We start from the raw sequence: 19,409 nt of genomic DNA on the forward strand, positions 1-19,409 counted from the left end.
TTGAAATACGTCAGGTATGCACTGGAAGAGGAACAGCTTATATTTCTTTTCAAGAATGTGTCTCAATTGCTTCACAAAGTAACCTGATCACTGATGTGGAGCAAGTGAGAAGTGCTCTACTCTATCATCACCTGTTAGGAGTTTTGTTGTACTACCCTGAGGTGTCTGGTTTGTGTGATTATATCATCATTGATCACCAGTGGCTTTTTGATAGGCTTAGTAAAATAGTGTGTTTTACCTTTAAGAAATCACTTTCAAACCAGTCAGCTACAAACAAGCTTAAGCACAGTGGAATATTGTCAAAAGAACTTCTGCAAAGTTTGCAGTGGGAGGATGACTTGAAACAAGATTATTTTGTTTCTCTTCTTGTTGTAATGAAAATAATATCTCCAATACCAAGAGAAGATGGTGATGGAGAGGATTACTTTATTCCGTATGTTCTACCAACCTACACCAGTCAACCAACAGGTGATCTCATACTATCCCAATATGGATGCCTACAAGGTGAACCACTACTGATTCAGTTTGTTTCTAACCTTCTTCCAAGAGGATTTTTCTGTTGTTTAATAGTTGAGATAATGCAACACTTACCAAGAGGCTGGAGTCATTTATTCACCCAAAATGAAGTTTGCCATTCTTTCAGTAATTTGATAACATTTCGTTTGCCACATGCATACCTTCTGTCACTGCTGGACAAATTGTCATATTTGGAAGTTCAAATACGACATGAAGAAAAAGATTATCATAAAAAGTGTCCTATCCACTTGTCAGTACAGGATATTCTTGCTAGTGCATTAGAGAATGTTTGTGAGCAATTAAATTTTAACAATGGTCGACTCCAATATGGATTCCATTGTCATTGTGGAAAGTCAGATGATAAACATATAGCAATACTCACCACTTTGTCTCCTCCATTTGATTATGCTCAGTGCAGTCATGGTAGAGTAACATCCACCAAGTTGCAGCATTCTCACATAGTTTGGCTCACAGAGGTGAAGTGTTACAAATTATGTGTTCACATTATGATAAACTGTTTTTTATGCAGAAGTTTGATGAAACAGCAAACAGAGCAGCAGAAGATCAAAATGGTCAGTTATTGGGATGCTATTTATACTAACAAGTACACAGTAGCTATGCATTGTTAACCCTTAATACCCCAAGTTTTGCATGCGTCATATTAAAAAAATGGACTAATCCGGTATTTTCAGCTCTCCTGATAGCACACTCTATCCAGACACCATTTTTATAGTTTGCCATAGTAATCAGACCTGTGGTATCTATTTATCCAAATTTCAGAGAAATGCCATGTTATTTCTAATTACAGCAAGCAAGACAACACCAAGGAATTTTTATTTACAACTCGATAATTTTTTTTAAATGGTTCCCATGAAGCTTTAGCTTTAAAATTTGAGTTACAGTATGAGTAGTCATGTATCTTCAAGTTGAAATAGTAAAAATGACTAAACAAACAAAGATACATACAGAAATTGAAAAAAAACTAAAAACGTGTTTTTCCTGTTATCAGCTACCATTTCATCTTTCTCCTTTTACCACGGCCCTTTGCCTTGAAGCTCCCAGGTGGCCTCCCTATGGGAGTAGTTCTCATAGGCTCTGGGGTAGGTGGTGAAGTTACTGTTTGTTCCTCAGATGATTCAGAATCTGTACTGCTTTGTAAAATCGCCTCTCGTTGGTACTGAAAATTCCGGTGATGAAACTTGATGAAACAGTCTCTGTTTCGAGTGAAACACAGTGGCACTTTACAAGCAGCACATGTCATACTGGACAGCTGTCTTTTCTGATGGACAGTTTTACAGTATACACAGTTGACTCTTTTTGTACCTTGAATTAGATAGTGTTTTACTGTTGTATCTTTTGCAGGTCTCCCACCAGATCCAGATCTAGGAACAATGACTTCTGGAGCACAGCAAAGAGCCCGAACCAGATTCTCCCTGAACTGGTAGTGTGACATTTTCGACTGTGGAGCTACAATTTTGTGTAATATAAATGCATTGACTGTTGCTAAATCAACTAAATGGAAAAAAATTGTTTTCCAGTATTTTTTTGTCTGGCGTACCACCTCATAATATTTTAGCAACTGATCGGAACGATCCACACCACCCATATATTTATTATAATTGTAGATTGACAGTGGTATAGGTACTTCCTTTTTCTTACGTTCCCCTTTCTCTTTCCAGTTCCGCTCAACAGTGTTTTCAGAGTGTCCTGGGTGCTCTGTACTTGCAACAACAACACATTTGGTGTCCTTCCACACATTGAAAACAATTTCATCCTTTCTCATGTAGACACCTGATCCACGCGGCTTTTGGTTATAGTTGGATACAGTTCTTTTAATCTGTTCTAGATATCCTCTCCTATTTGAGGCCATAGTCCCAGTGCCGTGTACTTCATTTGCATACAAATCTTTCAGGAGTTGAGGAGAAGTATAGAAATTATCCATATAGAGTCTGTAGCCTTGATTCATGTATGGCGATGTCAGTTTCATCACTACATCATAACTTAATCCATGAGTAGAAATTGATTCTCCTTCCTTGCCTCGATATACGATGAAGTTATTAGTATATCCAGTACGAGCGTCACACAGGCACCATAATTTAAAACCCCATTTTGTGGGTTTATTTTTGATATACTGTTTGAAAGAGAAACGGGCTTTTGATCGAACCATCCTTTCATCTATACTTATCTCAGCATCAGGCTGATGTAAACTTGTACATTGTTTACTTATGTGATCAACAAGGGGTCGAACCTACAGAACGGATATTATAAACACATTACACCATAGCAACAATAAGCCACAATGTAAAATGTAAAACAACAGTTGCACTAACCTTAGCAAGCTTATCTTTCTTCTTTTTCAAATCTGCTTCAGTAGCTTTATCAACAACGTGTAAAAAAGCTAGTAGAGAATCAAACCTGTTGCGACTCATTACAGATGCTACAAAAGGATCATGACATAGACATTTCTGCCTCCAGGCAAACCTATACTGGGGTATTTTCCGATAACCAAAGTGAATGATGATTCCAACCAATTTATAAAAGTCTTCTTTGGTCATGGACTTATAATGCTTGTATGCGTAAGGTTTTTTATCTTTCATATCTTGAGCGTACTCATCACTACACCGACAGATTTCTGCAACCATGTCATCAGAAAAGAATAATTCAAATAAACCTCTCTCTGAGGTGTCTGAATTTGGCGGTAAATAAATACCAGCATCACGATTTGGTGAAAATGCAAACTTGTTTGTATAGCCACTATCGTTTACATCCATTGCATAACATGGTAGTGTTTCTTCTGCTGGTTTCTGTTTCTTCCTTGCAGTACACTTCATAGTATGTTTTGTAGCTTTTCTCTTGGTCTGTTTACCTCTCTTACCTCTCCTGACTAAGTGTTCATCGCTTGAAACTTCATCAGAGTGTTCATAGCTTGAATCTTCATCCGAGTGCTCATAACTTGCTTTTCCTTTACCCTTACGTACATCTGCTTTTCCTTTACCCTTACGTACATCTGCTTTTCCTTTACCCTTATGTACATCAGCTTTGTCCTCATCAGAGTGATCTTCATCAGAATGTTCACTTGGATCATCTATGCTTGCATAGTACATTCCAGCCTCTGGGTTACTCAAATCATATTCTGAATCTTCATCAGATTCTGATGAGGATGACACAGACCACTCACTAGCACTCACAATAGCATGTCGTGCTTCACTGGCACTCATACACTTGGGTAGTAAGCCACTCGAGTTACTAGGAGTTCTTATAATCTCAACTTCCTCCGTATTAGTTGGGAAAGGCAACTGCTCAGGCATGGCCACACAATAGCTATTGTCCTTGCCTTCATTGCTGGACTCGGATTCGTCTGTATTCAGCACTAAGTCACATACTGTTGAAGAAAACAACTTTTTCCGTGGATTATAAGACGCCAAAGGGTCCTCATCATCACAGTCCTCTTCGCTATCCATTATTCTTTGCATGTCAACCACCACGGAAGCTTCTAACAACAATAGAGCACCACGCCGTAAACAAAGAACGTTTGTAACTATTTTAAGCTATTACGTAGGCTATTCTATTTATAGAAAAGCTATAAATATCGCTCAATTGCGTAGTTAGTGAATTTAAAAAAATATTGAAATAATCTGTTCAAAAATGCACGTTTTTTCTATAGCGTGGGGTATTAAGGGTTAAAAGCCTCACATACATTCTATCTCTAAAATGTCCATCTCACATATATACCTCTGACTCTTTAAAATATGAATATATGTACAGTAGGATAGATAAAGGAGCTATATATATATAGTGTTTATTGGAGCTTGTCTGAAGGTTTTTTCATAACACAATTTCAGAGTACTATCAATAGGATTCAACCTCCATTATAACTTTGATTATGAAATAATCATGATTACTTTTTGGCCATAACATTGCTCAGTATAGAGAATGATATGCAAATAAGGATGTACAGTAATAATGTGACATAAAGAATGAGTATTCATATAACCAGTAGGTATTAATTTTGTGTAATTTTAGTAACAATAGGATTCTGGTACAAAAATAGTGTTAGTATAGTAAATTTTGCATTGTGACTCCAGTATGCACACTGCTTGAAGTTTCTTAGTTTACTAGAGTGGTATATCCCCAGTATATGGAACAGTTAATTGTTTGGAATTTTAGTAGCTTTTCAGTAAACCTGCATTCACTGATGTTTACTGAGAGTTTAAAACTTAGTAAAACAATTATGTTCCATATACTTAAAGTTACTGACATTTTACTATCAGTATAACTGGGTACAATTACAGTAAAGCAGCTTAACAAATTAGTAAACTAAGAACCTTCAAGCAGTGGCAGGCAAGTTATGCATCACTAGTCTTCATATACATATACATACAGTACGCATGATACATTGTATACATGAATGTGTGCAGTACTTATGCATGTATGGTTGTGCATTTACATGTTGCAATGGATATGTACATTGGTGTGATTTCTTTACAGATTATGGATTACCAGAATATAAGGTGTTTACTGGCTATTATAGTAAACTAGTGGACACCATACCTGCCTGTGATCTCTCTCATTACTTTGTATCAGAGAATGTGATCTCACTGACAGATCATGAGGAGATTATTAAACCAACAACTCCATCACACAGAACTGCTCAACTGCTACTGAACAAAGTGTTATACATGCTAAAGGAACATAAAAGTGTTGACTGTTTTAACAGGATGATTTCTATCATGGAACATCATGGTGATGGTGCCACTCGTGCTTTATCACAAGAAATTCAATCAAGACTTTTGAAAATTAATAGTGGTCAACAAGGTATTATACACTGTACTAATCAGCATTATTGAAACTACTTATTGTATGTAATATTTTAGACTTGTTAGAGCCACATTCTACCACTCTGGAAGCAGCTCCTCCGCTGAATATTGTTCCAGGCCAACTTATCATTGAAGGTCAGTTTGGTGTGTAACTATACCAGTGTATGTGAAATATTTTGTGGCCAGAATAATGAAATCAAGTATAAATGAGTGTATAAGGTGTATACACACTATAGGTGCTATGGTTATAGGTAGAATGTGCACACCACCTTTATTAAATCCACAACTATGATGGTCCATCTACGTGATGTCCATATACTTAATACAGAATAGCTGGTGACACATGGCCATTTCTCTTCTTATTCAAATATGAAAACTACAGTCAGAGAATTCAACACTTCAACAACCACAAAAATCTCTATGAGCAGTAATTGATTTTACAGTTTCCATTAGTTTCCCACACCATAGAAAAACGGACAAAAATTAATGGGCTTAGTGTTTTTAATAATAATATATATGAAATAATATTATGTAACGAAAATGGTCATAATAGAATTTCTTTTAATAAACAACAATTATACATGTAAGCCATCATTGGCAGTGTTTCTACTACATATTGACCTCTCAGAAATCATAATTAATTTTATCGTATATCCCGTTTTTGGTTCTCCCTTGATCCAGCATTCCATGTACCTTATAGTGTGAACAATCACTTATAGACTTCTAGATTTGACACTGCCTATACATAACTGATGCTTTATGTAGCTAGGAACCAGCCTCTTATGCCTATTTTTCTCCTGTTTGCTGTAGTGCTCATAAATTTATACTAAGTATTGTGCTCTCAACATTACGTTTAACGTTCAATTTCTTTAATGCAATATGCAATAAAAGGCAGTTACAGTTCAGAGGTGTTGCCAGGAGTTTCTGGAAGGAGTTCGAGCACGGATGCCTTTGTGGAAAGCCTGAGTGCTTCCCCTGGACCACATTTGAATGAAAATGATGCATACACAAATTGTACCCTTGGGCAGAAAGCGTCTGTTGTCGTATAACTAGCTAAACCTACATACTGTTGTTTATGCAGCTTATAGAAACTATAAACCTATTGTAATACTAATCTTCTCTTCCAAATGGCAACATACTGACAGCCAGCTTCACTGAACTTCTTAGCACAAGGTAGCCCTCCACATTTCAGTCCCTTAGTTGGCAATACTTTCTTCTGGGTATACATTAGTCTCAGTCAGTCCTCTTGTTGATGGTCAGCAACATCACACTTGGCTTGTACTCCAATACTTATTTTAAAGACATCACGTGCCTGCAACATGTGACAAATAAAATAAACAAAACATTCATCATGTAAACCAACTATTCACAATTTGTGCTAACCTAACACACGCATAATCTGACCACTCAAGTTCATCGCAGCTGCTGCCTTGTAATATGTCTGAATGGTCATTCATCATTTCCACCGTGAATCACATGTGCAATTGATCACAATACTTGATTCAGCATTAATGCCCTCAAAAGTAGCGAATTGCCATGCCAGTGTACAAGTAGTTACCGGAGGGCTCCAGGGCTGCATAATATTTGCTGTAATCACATAACATGACCACTCAAGTTCATCGCAGCTGCTGCCTTGTAATATGTCTCAATAGTCATTCTCCATTACCACCATGCATCGCGTGTGCAATTGATCATGTGACACAATACTTGATTCATGATTGATTCAGGATTAATGTGACCCTCAAAAGTAGTAAAGAGCTGCGCCAGTGTGCAAGTAGCTACTGGAGGGCTCCAGGACTACAGGGCTGTATAAAATTGCTATAATTATTACTTTAAAAAAAAATCTGCTTCTGAACGGGGGTTTGTCCTAACCATCTAAACCCCACTGGCTACACCCTTGCAGTTGCTATGTTTTAGGTTAGAAATTGGTTTATGCACTCAAATTAAACAAATTAGTTGGTTGTTATTTTAAGATAATCGATAATTCTGCAATCAGAGATGCATGTACACAGACTATCATAGTATGTTTCCTGAAATATTCTAAACATTTTGCAAGCATTATTTTTCATGCTTTCAGGTACCTATTATTCTCAAAAATCTGCCAAAATAATAGGCTGCTTGCTGTATGTGTACATGATTAGTAATTTCTTGTATATTGAGTTGATAATATCAATGTGTGCAAGGCTGTGAATTATTTTGAAAGTATCTGTTTACATTACTTGTGCTGCTAAACTACTGTACCTCAAGAAATATTACATTTATTGTATTTTAAGTGGGTGTTTGGTGAGGACTGTTGTAAAGACTGTGAAATAATTGGGTATCCTCAACTCTACTTGTTATAGACCTCCAGTCTCCAGAGTATTTGGTGATCATCAAACACTACAGTAAACTGGTTAATGCTCTGACTCCTAAGACACTAAGCCATTACTTTGTGTCACACGAGATCATATCAACAAAAGAAGAGGAAGAAATCACAAAGCCTACTACATCATCTGTACGAGCAGCTACTCTATTGCTCAGTAGGGTAATTAATCCCTTGAAGGCAGAGTTTGAAAATTGTACTGACAATTTTTATATATTTCTTAACATCACTGAGCAATATGGCAATGAGGATATTAGACATCTATCAATAAACATCAGAAAGAAAGTGAATGAGATAAAAACGAAAACTGAAGTGAAAGGTGTGTATGTGTAATGTCACCTCAAATTAAGTATATACCCTATCATAAATATCAATTCAGTTTATGCAGTGTAACTTTTTATTTCTCTATTAAACCACAAAGAATTAAATTATACTGCTTGTGTAGTTTTAATTCGCATGATCCGTGTAAATCCCAACACATTATTTTTACATTCATTCATACTGAACCATTTTTATAGCTATCAGCTGGTACAATAAGTGTATGCAAACACATTAACTGTTGGTCAATTGATAGCTTATTAAAAATCACAGGCACATGTATGGACTGCTCAGTAACAGAAAATTTTGTTGAATGGATTTAAAAATGAAATCTTCTGCCTTTTTTCAAAGAAGATGTTTTTCAATGAAGATTTATGTTTTCTTGCTATTATGAGTAAATTTTCATGAGGAACAAAATTAAATTTAATGGACATAACCATGAATGTTTCTAGAAAGTTTTCTGATTGCCAAAGCCGAATAGTGGCTACTTCACTCATGTCATAGTTATGGGAAACTTTATTAATTAAAATAGACAATGCGATAGTTATGCATATGTCTAGAGGTATTTATATACTTGAAGGCTCCTGGGTAGAAGTTTTGAGTGATTTCATAATTAATCAAAGCTATTTTAGAGATGTAACTTTAAATTTGTACAATAAGCATCTTTTTGTCATTAACTTACCTTTTATCAAGAATTTTGGCTTAAGATGATACTGACTGTTCTATTACAGTACATCAATCTTTTTGTTAAAGTATGTATATAGCTGACTGGTTTCTGCAAACAGGTGAAACCCCTAGAACCGTACCTGCATGGTGATTATCTGAGCATTGTTAATTATTTAATTTACATTATATATAATTATTACTGTTACATGAGATCCTGATATTTACCACAGTGTTTGTTGAAGCCTTCCATATGCTTCCTATATAGGTTTTGTGAAGGTATTCTCAATTATATGATCATTACGTATTACAGGTAGTGGTGGAAAGAGGAAAGTACTGATCACACAGGTTTAAAATAAATAATCATAACTAAAATTTTTACATGCATTTACACATTATTATAACTTAGCTAGTTTAGTTGTAAAGGTTTTTTCCTCAGCTGACTCGAGGTTTTTCCTTATTTTGTCACTATAAAAAATTAATTTTTATTGGTTACATATATGCAGTATGTAATTACTGTTTTCACATAATGTGATTGAGTTACACTTTATTATTACAGTTAGCTATTATGTACAGTGTTTAAAAAAGGAAATCTACTCATGCAGGGAAAGGTGCCTCTACTATTGTGAAGGGTGCCTGGATAAGTTGGGTTTGTAAACACCATGACGCCTTTAAAAACTTCACAATGCGCAAGCTAACTGAGCAAGAGTGGAATTTATTTTGGGGATGTTTGAGGTCCAGAAGCACTCCCTCCAAAATATTAAGAATGTGCTAGCCAAGAAAGCACTTGTGTAAATTCAATGAAGTCATAGCAATGAAATGATGGAAAGAGCAAGGAGAATACTAATCTCTTCCAAGAATCATTGAGAAGTGGTCATTTGTATTAAGCGTTTAAGGCTTACATTGAAGCTGGTAAAATTGCAACAATAATAATAATAGAACAATCAACTATTCTGATGGTATGGCACAACACAAAAGCCATGCTCTTTTTCATAAAACCACAAAATTGATAAAACCTTCCATGTAAGTAACAATCCACATTGCATATATCTTTTGTCATAGTAATAGTGCCATTGCAGATTGCCAGATTGACCATTGCAATTGAACACAGAAAGTTTGTCTTTATCTCCAGAGGAATTATACACTGCTAAAACTGATGTGCTGTGGTAGCACCTAAAAGTGCTAAATTTTGACTGCTCCAGTCAAAAGATAGCACCTTACAGTGCTACCATTATACACCATTGTATTTCATTTTTAACACTGTATTTTACTTTGTTAAACATGGCACCATAATAAAAGACACTGTTATTGAAGGAAACAATTTTCAAGTTAATTAATTTTATTCCAAAGTTACAAACTTTTTATTATTATATTACCCATGAATTTTGAAATAATTTACCTACCCAATTTATATACATCCCAAGGTTAGATACACTTGAAGAAGTTTGCAGCCATTAAAAGTGATCAGTCATTCATAACTTTAAAATGGAATTAAGTTATTTCATTTAACAATACCTTTGCTGTGGTGCAATGTTATAACAAGTTAACTAATGCCTCCAGGAGGTAAAACAAAGTAAAATTTCTGTGCAAACAGTATGGCCATAAATGTACGTTGACAAAAATAAAATCTGCGATGGCACTATAATGAATATAAAAATACATAATAATCATGAAAAATACCAAACTGTGTTTGGAAAATCTCATGGTTTCATTAAAAGTTCATGATGTGGTAAACTTAGAGGGCTACACCACTATACTACATATAACAGAACACACCCAAAATAATTTTACTTAAAGTCTCCTAAACTAAAACTACATATACTATGCAGTGTACATGTCAGGCTGAAATTTTCTCTTTGCCTGTACATGGCCATGGCCATTTTTACTATTGTGCCAAACATCCTGTCATAAATTAATACCAATTGAAATTAAACCTTTTATGTACTGGATTATCAATTTTATTATTGATTTTGAAAAATAATTTGTTGTTTATAGCATATATAGTGGCCTTACATCTGTTTTCAGTTTAGCTATAATTTGATGCTTGAGTTTAAATTTATTTCCTTAACAAAAACAACTAAACATATAATTATACCATGTTTTAAAATCCCAAACTACCATAGAATATATTCACAGATGAGGTATATACTTCCAAAGCTTTAGAATTAACAATAAACCAAAAAATTGAATGAGTCAGTGGTGGATCTAGTAGTGGTGCATTTGGATAGTAGGCATGTGGAGCAAGGGTCTGGATGAATAGCTATTATACCATAAGTTGCTTTATTTTTGTGCAAAAAAAATTGCGATAAAAAAATTTGTGCAAAAATTATTTTCATGAATGACTGCTCTATTACAGTACAATTTTATGTAAAAATTTTCGTGTAAGAACTTTTCATACAACTTTTCCATACGAAAATTATTTTACAATGGAAAAAAAAGCAAATTACAGTAGCCCCCAAAGGTGACCTGATCTGTGAAAAGGTGTGTATAACCTTTCCAATTACATGCACCTGACAAACCATAACTTGAGTTGTGTCAGCTTGAACTTTAGTGTTATTGTATGATACCCCATAACCCCTAACATACACCATTAATTATTGCTTGGTGTTATTTCATGATGGGTAGTATAATACTATAGTGTCTAATTACTGGACTGGACTACCGGAGTCTGATGTTCTACACATTTTTAAGGTTTGAGTGAATGTTTAAGCACTGAGTGAAGATAAAAGTAGCCACTATAAACAATTTAAGGAGAGTCTATAATTATGCCAGAATAATTTTGGGAATAACAGGAATGGGAAGAATTAGGGAATGTCCCATGAATGCCGGAGTTATAGGAATAATTCATGCAAATTTAATAATATAAGTTTTGTGTAATGGCAACATCTTTTGCAGGAACATGCAGTGAAAGCTGGCATAAAAATAGTTTTAAAGGTTTAGAAACTTTAATAGAGAGCAATTACTCCCTAATAAAGCAATGGGTGTATTTAGGTAGGTTTTCTGGGGTTTCAGAAACCCCCTTTAAAATTTAACTTGTGTGTTGCAGCAGTAACACTGGTCTATCTTAGTCTAAATCTGGCAGCACAATTGTACAAAGTAAAAGTAGTATAGTATAGCCACACTAGCTACATTAGGAATCTTGCATTAATTCCTCAAAAATGCATAATATTAATATTAGGGGAGAACCAGGCCAAGAGTATGCCTTGATATACTCTAATAGAGCAGTCAGATGTATTCTAATAGAGTAGTTTAACTATTATAATAGAACATTCATTAGAGATAATACTCGAGTCAGTTGAATAAGTTAGCAGCTTAATCTTAAGTAAATTATTACACATAATTTGGTTCTCTATTACCAGCCATAAACCATAATTCACATTAATTATTTTGAACAAAGCATGTATTGAAAATAGCTTTTAATCATAAATCTTGAAGCATTTTTATATTATGTTGAATATGTTCAATGGTTCAAAACTGTCAGCAGCTGGGGGTAGCACTCCCAGACTCCTGCACCTGTAACTCACTACCAAATCTGGAATATGCCCCTGAAAGCAGTCAACTTCAAATCCATTCTAATATAACAGTCTCTTATATAAAATATCCTTATAGAACAAATTTCGGGGATAACTTTGAGAATAATAGATGAATAGAACAATTGCCAGAAAGAATAACTGGAAATTTTCAATGCACAGTGGACAGTTCAACTGCATGCATATTATTCACTGTATGGCAGTGTCCGCTCTTCCTTTTATCAGATGGTGAGTGATGTGATGTAGACATGCCTGAATGTTTATTTTGCTGTTGAGCACATGCGATGATTGTGATACAACTTTCTATATCATATATGCTTATATAGGCCATAACAATAATATTATTATGAATAATGGTAACTATTGGTATAATCTCAAGAGTCCACCATGATAGGTGACTAAAGCTTTGAAAACACAGCATGCGTGCACATCAAGTTAGCCTACTTTACAAACCTGCATGACTCATAATTTTTAATGCCATTAATCTTTGCTATGGCCATGCAAAGTTCCACTCTAGCAATGTCCTCTTTGGTATACATTTTCAATATGTTGTACTAGTACTACAAATGCTGCTCTGATAGGTGGGATAGCATCCATTGTTTAACTCATTATATGTAATACTATTAAGAATCTCTCAAGCACAAGATATATCATCAGTTCTTCATTTATGTCAATAGGTGCAGTAGATAGTGCTATATAGAATGGTTGCAGTTACTTCTTCATATACCATCCTACTGACAAGGCAACAAAATTACCACATCAGTATACAGTGTACATAGTAAAATTTTCTTGCTGACTGCATTTGCCATATACAGGATCATTCTTGTATCGACTTCTTCTTGATCACAAGGACCTAGGTGACTGTATGCTGTCTTGTAGGGGGAATTTGGGGATGCATACAAAACCTAAAGCAGTTGTCATAACTATCTGCTTGATAGTCAGTGACTTGCATACTGTGCAAGACAAGTACATAACTCTTGCATTATCACGTAAGAACTGTTGCCAGTTTTTGTGGCAAAATATTTGATACTTCTACTAGTCTTCTAATGCCATTACCATGTTTTTCCTGTTAGCTATAGATTTTATATAGACTGCAGTTTGTGATGATCCCAAACAGCATCTACCTGGCTCACATGATGTAATATGTTTTCAATAATTCTTATGGCAAAAGTACTTTGACAGCAGAGAATTAAGGTCTTGGCTAAGGAAATTTACTACTACAGTCCCATCATATAAGCCACTTGGTGACAGATAGTCATAACAGCTAGTTCAGGTGTTGCATACATCTCCCCACAAGACATGTACACCAGTCACCTAGCTAGTTCCTTGTGATCATGAAGAAGCTGATACAAGAATGGTCCTACATATGGCATGCACGTATGCAGTCAACAAGGATTTCAAAAAAAATTTACTACATTCAGTGGATACTGATGTGGTTGCCCTGTCAGTAGATGGTATGTGAGGTAGTAACTGCAACCATGCACTCTAGCTAGGGACCCGCCGATTATGCTCATAATTTTACCTATTATGCTATGCTGCACTGCTCAAAAATTTACCTATTATGCTTAAATTTATGCTCAATACTTACCCATTATGCTCAAATTATGCCCAATTATTTATGCCTCAGTTCCCATGCACTGCTAATAATTTCCAGTTTATGGATAAATAATAAGTGGCTGAAGCACAAACCTACTTGTCAAAATACATATCACAGAAAAGATCGATATACTCTAATAGAACAGTCAGTTAGCTATGTGATTATTCTATTAGAGTTACTGACTGTTCTATTAGAGTATATCGATCTTTCTGTGATATATAGCTATTTTTATAAGCAAGAATTCATACTGTTACAAAATATTCTACCTATTATGCTAGCATTATTCTCAATGCTTTCAGGCACCTATTATGCTCATAATTATGCCAGCATAATCGGCGGGTCCCTAACTCTAGCACTTTTCACTACACCTAATGGCATAAATGAACTTATACTTGAGAGATTCTCATAATTATGTGTACTTTAAGAAATGCTGACGAAGCTATATAGAAAGCAACTTTTCAGATCGAACAATAGATTCTACCTCTCCCACCAAAGCAGCCTTAGTATGGCATATTAAAAGAAGCTGTATACCAAGGAGGAAATTGCTGGGATAAAATGTTACAAGTTTCACAAACTTTTCCTTCACAGGGATGGACTGATCCAAATAAATGAAAGCCATTATGAATAACTTAATCGGAAGCCAGCATTTCATCCAGTAAGCTGTTGAGCTGCTGATATAAAGGTTACAGAGGACGGTGCAAGTATGGTGTAAGAAAGCAGCTCTAAAATATACTGTCTTCTGCACATGCCATTTGGTGGAGATCACAATGATAGCTAGTGTTTAGTCCCTACAAACACTTATAAATGTTATTGGTCTCAAAGAATTAATTTTTTGTATTAACTTTTTTGTTCACTGTGATAATCCATCATGGAAAAGTTGCTTTAACTTTTAAATAGAGCAAGACACAGACTTGATTCTACTATTAAATTACTCCTTTTAGTGTGCCCTTTATTTTGTTGACCATCACTGTTCACAAGTCATATTAATTTTAATAATTAATTAATACATAAAGGTCACAGAAGGTCAAAATTGGAGGTGGCTTTACTTCTAAAATGTTTACTAGATGAAATTCTATAATCCTACCAACTTTCATGCTTGATTCCTTTATGTCATTCACCCAAATTTGTGAATAAATCTGCTGGTTCCAGTATCAGTTAGTCATTACAGTTCTACAGTGGCGTAGCTAGCCCAGAAGGATTGGTTGGGCACCATTGTAGTGCACAAGCTACAGCAATCAGCATGCTGCAGCTAGGAGAGTCTGAAGGCATGCCCCCCAGGAAAAGTTTTGAAAATTACGTGCTTGGATTCAATTTGGTGGTATTTTTACAGCTAAAATTTGTCATTTTAGTAGGACATTAGCTGTACGATATTTTGTTTACAAAATAATGATTATTAGACGTAGCTGTAGGATTGCACCTTGTATCGCTCAATTTAGCTATAACTAGCTACGTACGGTGAGTACCTGAGTTGGTAGGGCAATGAAACTGATTGGTTGGGCCTGCATGTGCCCTACCAGTATCCACCTTAACTACGCCACTGCAGTACTAGTTCCAGTTTTGGAACCATACCCTTTAGAATTACAGTTCTGGAACCATAACCTTTAGAAGTACAGTTCTAGTTCCAGTGTTGGAAACATAACCTTTAGAATAATAGTTCTAGTTCCAGTTCAGGAACCATGAATAATTATTCTTCAATTTCTGGTACTTTAACTTTAGTATTACCAAAGCTCATAATGAATTATGGACACTCACTATTAAGCTAGTATATATTACCAGGTTTAATTGTTTTATGTATGTGGCTAATACTGTAGAGTAGTTATCAGCATTATTACACAAACAACTATAACACTAACAGGGTGCTACTGAAAGACCTGTACACTGCTTGAAGGTTCTTAGTTTACTAATTTGTTAAGCTGCTTTACTGTAGTTGTACCCAGTTATACTGATAGTAAAATGTCAGTAATTTTAAGTATATGAAACATAATTGTTTTACTAAGTTTTAAACTCTCAGTCAAACTCAGTGAATGTGGATTTACTGAAAAACTACTAAAATAACAAGCTATTAACTGTTCCATATACTGGGGATATACAGAAACTTCAAGCAGTGGACACCCCTTCTCCATTGCCCCTGTTTGTTTGTGAAGTGTGGATGTACTCAGAAATATCAAATGATCATTATTGATAACTATAGGTGGACTGGTCTACACATCATTGTTCAGACCTTGTTTAATTGATTGAACAGTTATCAGCAGGCACCAGCCTTATTTACCCAATATGTTATGCTGCAACAGGGGGTGGGCAAGGGCACCTGAGCTCCATACCACAAAAATGTACACATTAGATTTTAAACCATTCACACTATGTAAAATTAGTGTAGTGGTGGAATCATATTGGGGCATTATGCCCACTCCTCACCTGTCTCCATCTTTAAAACAAAGAATTATTTTCATAAAGATAATATATAAATATTCTAGTAGAACAGTCAATATTCTAATAGAATAGTCATTGTGTGCAATGATATAGAATCCTCCATATGCATACATGATTATTTAGGTGGCTATGGAATGGTGCTGAAAATGCTAGCTTTTACATGTATACTGACCATCAGTTATTCTTTCGATACCACATAGCTATAGCTATAACAGAAAACACTTAAGAGTAGTATTGTGAACTACTAATGGAAATCACCATGTAACTTATTCCTACATTGCATGAGCTTGTGTTTAATGAAGAATACTCAGAAAGTATTGTTTACCTTTATACTACAATTAAGATATTTGCACACTTCTCTACAAAAATTCAGCAGTAAAATTTGCAAAATTTCTGGGAGGCTGAGTTTAATAAACCTTTTACCATAATTAATGCAGTTAGTACTGTAACAGCAGCATAGTACAAAAGTTGTGTCATTTGTGAGAAAAGCATAAAACTCCTAATGGCATTCATTTTTGACAGTGCCATTACAGATTTGACTTTGGTGACCTTTGCAACCATTTTTTATGCAGATTTTTTTTTTTTTTGTCTTATCACCTAAGATAATATTTCACGTTAACCTAAGCCTGACCTTTGTTAGAACTCAATTATCGTACTGTTTAAGTAGGGATCCGGGTGGATTTGGCGCACGCCTCAAATTTTGATCCCTCAAAAATCATCCTAGAAATATCTCTCACAGCAAATAAACCTTTTACTAAAGAGTCTTCAAGTTTCTAACTTTATTTCTAGCGTTATATATCAGGAAACGACTAGAAAAGTGCTGGAATTTTATTTCTAAAAAATCGCTAAAACAGAAGTTTTCGCCTGCCTGCCTGCCTGCCTGCCTGCCTGCCTGCCTGCCTGCCTGCCTGCCTGCCTGCCTGCCTGCCTGCCTGCCTGCCTGCCTGCCTGCCTGCCTGCCTGCCTGCCTGCCTGCCTGCCTGCCTGCCTGCCTGCCTGCCTGCCTGCCTGCCTGCCTGCCTGCCTGCCTGCCTGCCTGCCTGCCTGCCTGCCTGCCTGCCTGCCTGCCTGACCACATTCGCAAGGCTACAGGCCAAATGAAGCAGCGAAGGATCACCATTCTTTGCCACAATATTTAACTCGCTGCTGGGATGTGCTTTTTCGGGTTCCGACGAGTGTCTGCCTTCTGCGCTTTGCCTTTCCTTTTATCTTCAATTACGGATCGTCTTCTTCTTTTCCAGTCACGGAGGTGTTAATAATTCGTATCGACACTTTCCTTAGAGCAGCCGTATTCGGACGCCACAAAACTAATAACGGATTCCGTACTGTAAGGGCAAGTAGATGCCTGTATAGCAACACTTGCAAAGCGATCAAACAGCCTAGTGAAGAACACACGGCCACTCCCTTATCAATCAGAGCGCGCACTCGTACTTAACGATCAGTGGACCACGCCCATTATTAATGGTCCAGCTGTAACTAATTGTAGAAAACAGGAGATAGAAACCCTGCATGCCTTTCAATTTAGTAATTGAGCAGCTTGCATAAAGCAAGCAGCAAGATCGAGATACTCTAATAGAGCAGTCAGTGCCAAAGATCAATAATAGCTATATACCTATACCAAAAAATGCTAACAAACTAGTGAATTTAAAAATTGTTAATTTAGAAATGGAAGTAGGGATCAAGTGATAAAAACTACTGAAACAAGTGATTTGAATGATGGCAACTATTACAACATAGCTTTGTGGGGAAATCCTACTTTGGCATTGAACATATATGGTGACGTGGTGAGATGCCAATGTAAGGATTTCCCCACAAAGTTATGTTGTAATAGTTGCCATCATTCAAATCACTTGTTTCAGTAGTTTTTATCGCTTGATCCCTACTTCCATTTCTAAATTAACAATTTTTAAATTCACTAGTAATATTTTGTTTCACTCCAAAGTTATGACTCGTTTTAGTTCTCTGTTTTTTTTTTTGCATTTCTCTGCCCTTGGGTACAAATTACCAGTGGACAGGAAATAAAAATTAAGAATTTCATTGCTTAATTATCATAATGAAATTATTTGCATTTACTGCTTCACTTCTACTTTTAACAAGACCTAATAATAATAATTATCATGCATTATAGTGGTGTAAAATAATGCCTCAGGGTGAATAATAATGGTTATGTCACCAAAGGTCATGCAATTAAGCAAGGACAAAATATCATTGGCAGTACAATCTGTGCATGTGTCAACTCACTAATTTAAGTGCACAGATACATGTGCCATTCTGCTCTATCAAGTGTGCCCCTCTCTCCATACTATATGTATACATCTCTGTGCTGCTGCAGTATTATATTAATAATAATCAATATTTCTGTCTTAGTTCCCATGGATAGGTTTAAGCCGATTATGCTTTTAAAATAACCTATTATGCTTTTGAGCAGCCCACATAATTGCCTAAAATTATTCTTTGAAAATCAAGATTATGCTCTAGAGCTGGCTGTTTTATTAGAGTATATCAGCCTTTCCTGACTAGTGTATATTGACTGCTCTATCAGAGTATCTCTATCTTATTTCGAATAATTGACCAAAAACAATTCCAAACAATGCAAAGTAATGTTGTACATTTTCTTGATATGAAATACAGTAATAATGTGTAGTGCGCATGCTCATGTTTTGCTGAGTTGTTTAAGTGCATTGCGTAATTTTTATTAAAAATCTATTCCTATTAATAATTATGCTGGCAATGGCATAATATTAATGCTTGATGCTTTTGCTAGCCTATTTTGCTCAAAATCATGCCAGCACAATTGATGCAAGCCTATATGTACCAAAAATAATTTTGCACGTTTCGATGAATGTTATGTTAGTGAATTGGTAATAATAATTACATGTATTGTAAAGGTTATATAGGTAAAGGTAATAATTCTTCAAAGGTAAAAGGTATAATAATTCTTCAAAGGTAAAAGGTAATGTTCTCTAATAAAGCATGATCATGTCAACCAAGTACCTGACTACAATGTGCGTTTCGTACAATCCTGGTAGAATCTATCAGACATCTGATACATGTTGTAACACAGATTATTCCTAAAAGAAATAATTTGATAGATTCAATAAACAATTTCTGCCAGTGTAGTTCTATTAGAGTAGATTAATCTTTTACCATAAGCCTGTGACATGCACATTCACAAG

The 19,409-nt window shown here is 35.5% G+C and overlaps 2 protein-coding genes across 2 annotated transcripts; one reads left to right on the plus strand and one right to left on the minus strand.

Moving 5' to 3' along the window:
- The first annotated feature begins 27 nt into the window (after positions 1-27).
- LOC136258099 (uncharacterized) lies at positions 28-9,226 on the plus strand. Its single transcript, XM_066051401.1, has 6 exons — positions 28-992; positions 1,046-1,088; positions 5,005-5,331; positions 5,391-5,468; positions 7,676-8,014; positions 8,990-9,226. Exons 1-6 carry the CDS (start codon positions 375-377, stop codon positions 9,028-9,030), a joined length of 1,446 nt encoding a protein of 481 aa, XP_065907473.1. The 5' UTR covers positions 28-374; the 3' UTR covers positions 9,031-9,226.
- On the minus strand, positions 1,437-4,040 carry LOC136258792 (piggyBac transposable element-derived protein 4-like). The gene is made up of 2 exons (XM_066052145.1): positions 2,847-4,040; positions 1,437-2,764 (listed from the first exon to the last, which is right to left on the minus strand). The coding sequence occupies exons 1-2, from the start codon at positions 3,987-3,989 to the stop codon at positions 1,526-1,528; spliced, it is 2,382 nt and encodes a 793-aa protein (XP_065908217.1). The 5' UTR covers positions 3,990-4,040; the 3' UTR covers positions 1,437-1,525.
- Positions 9,227-19,409: the final 10,183 nt, after the last annotated feature.

Source organism: Dysidea avara, chromosome 6 (genome assembly GCF_963678975.1).
Source record: "Dysidea avara chromosome 6, odDysAvar1.4, whole genome shotgun sequence".
NCBI lineage: Eukaryota > Metazoa > Porifera > Demospongiae > Dictyoceratida > Dysideidae > Dysidea > Dysidea avara.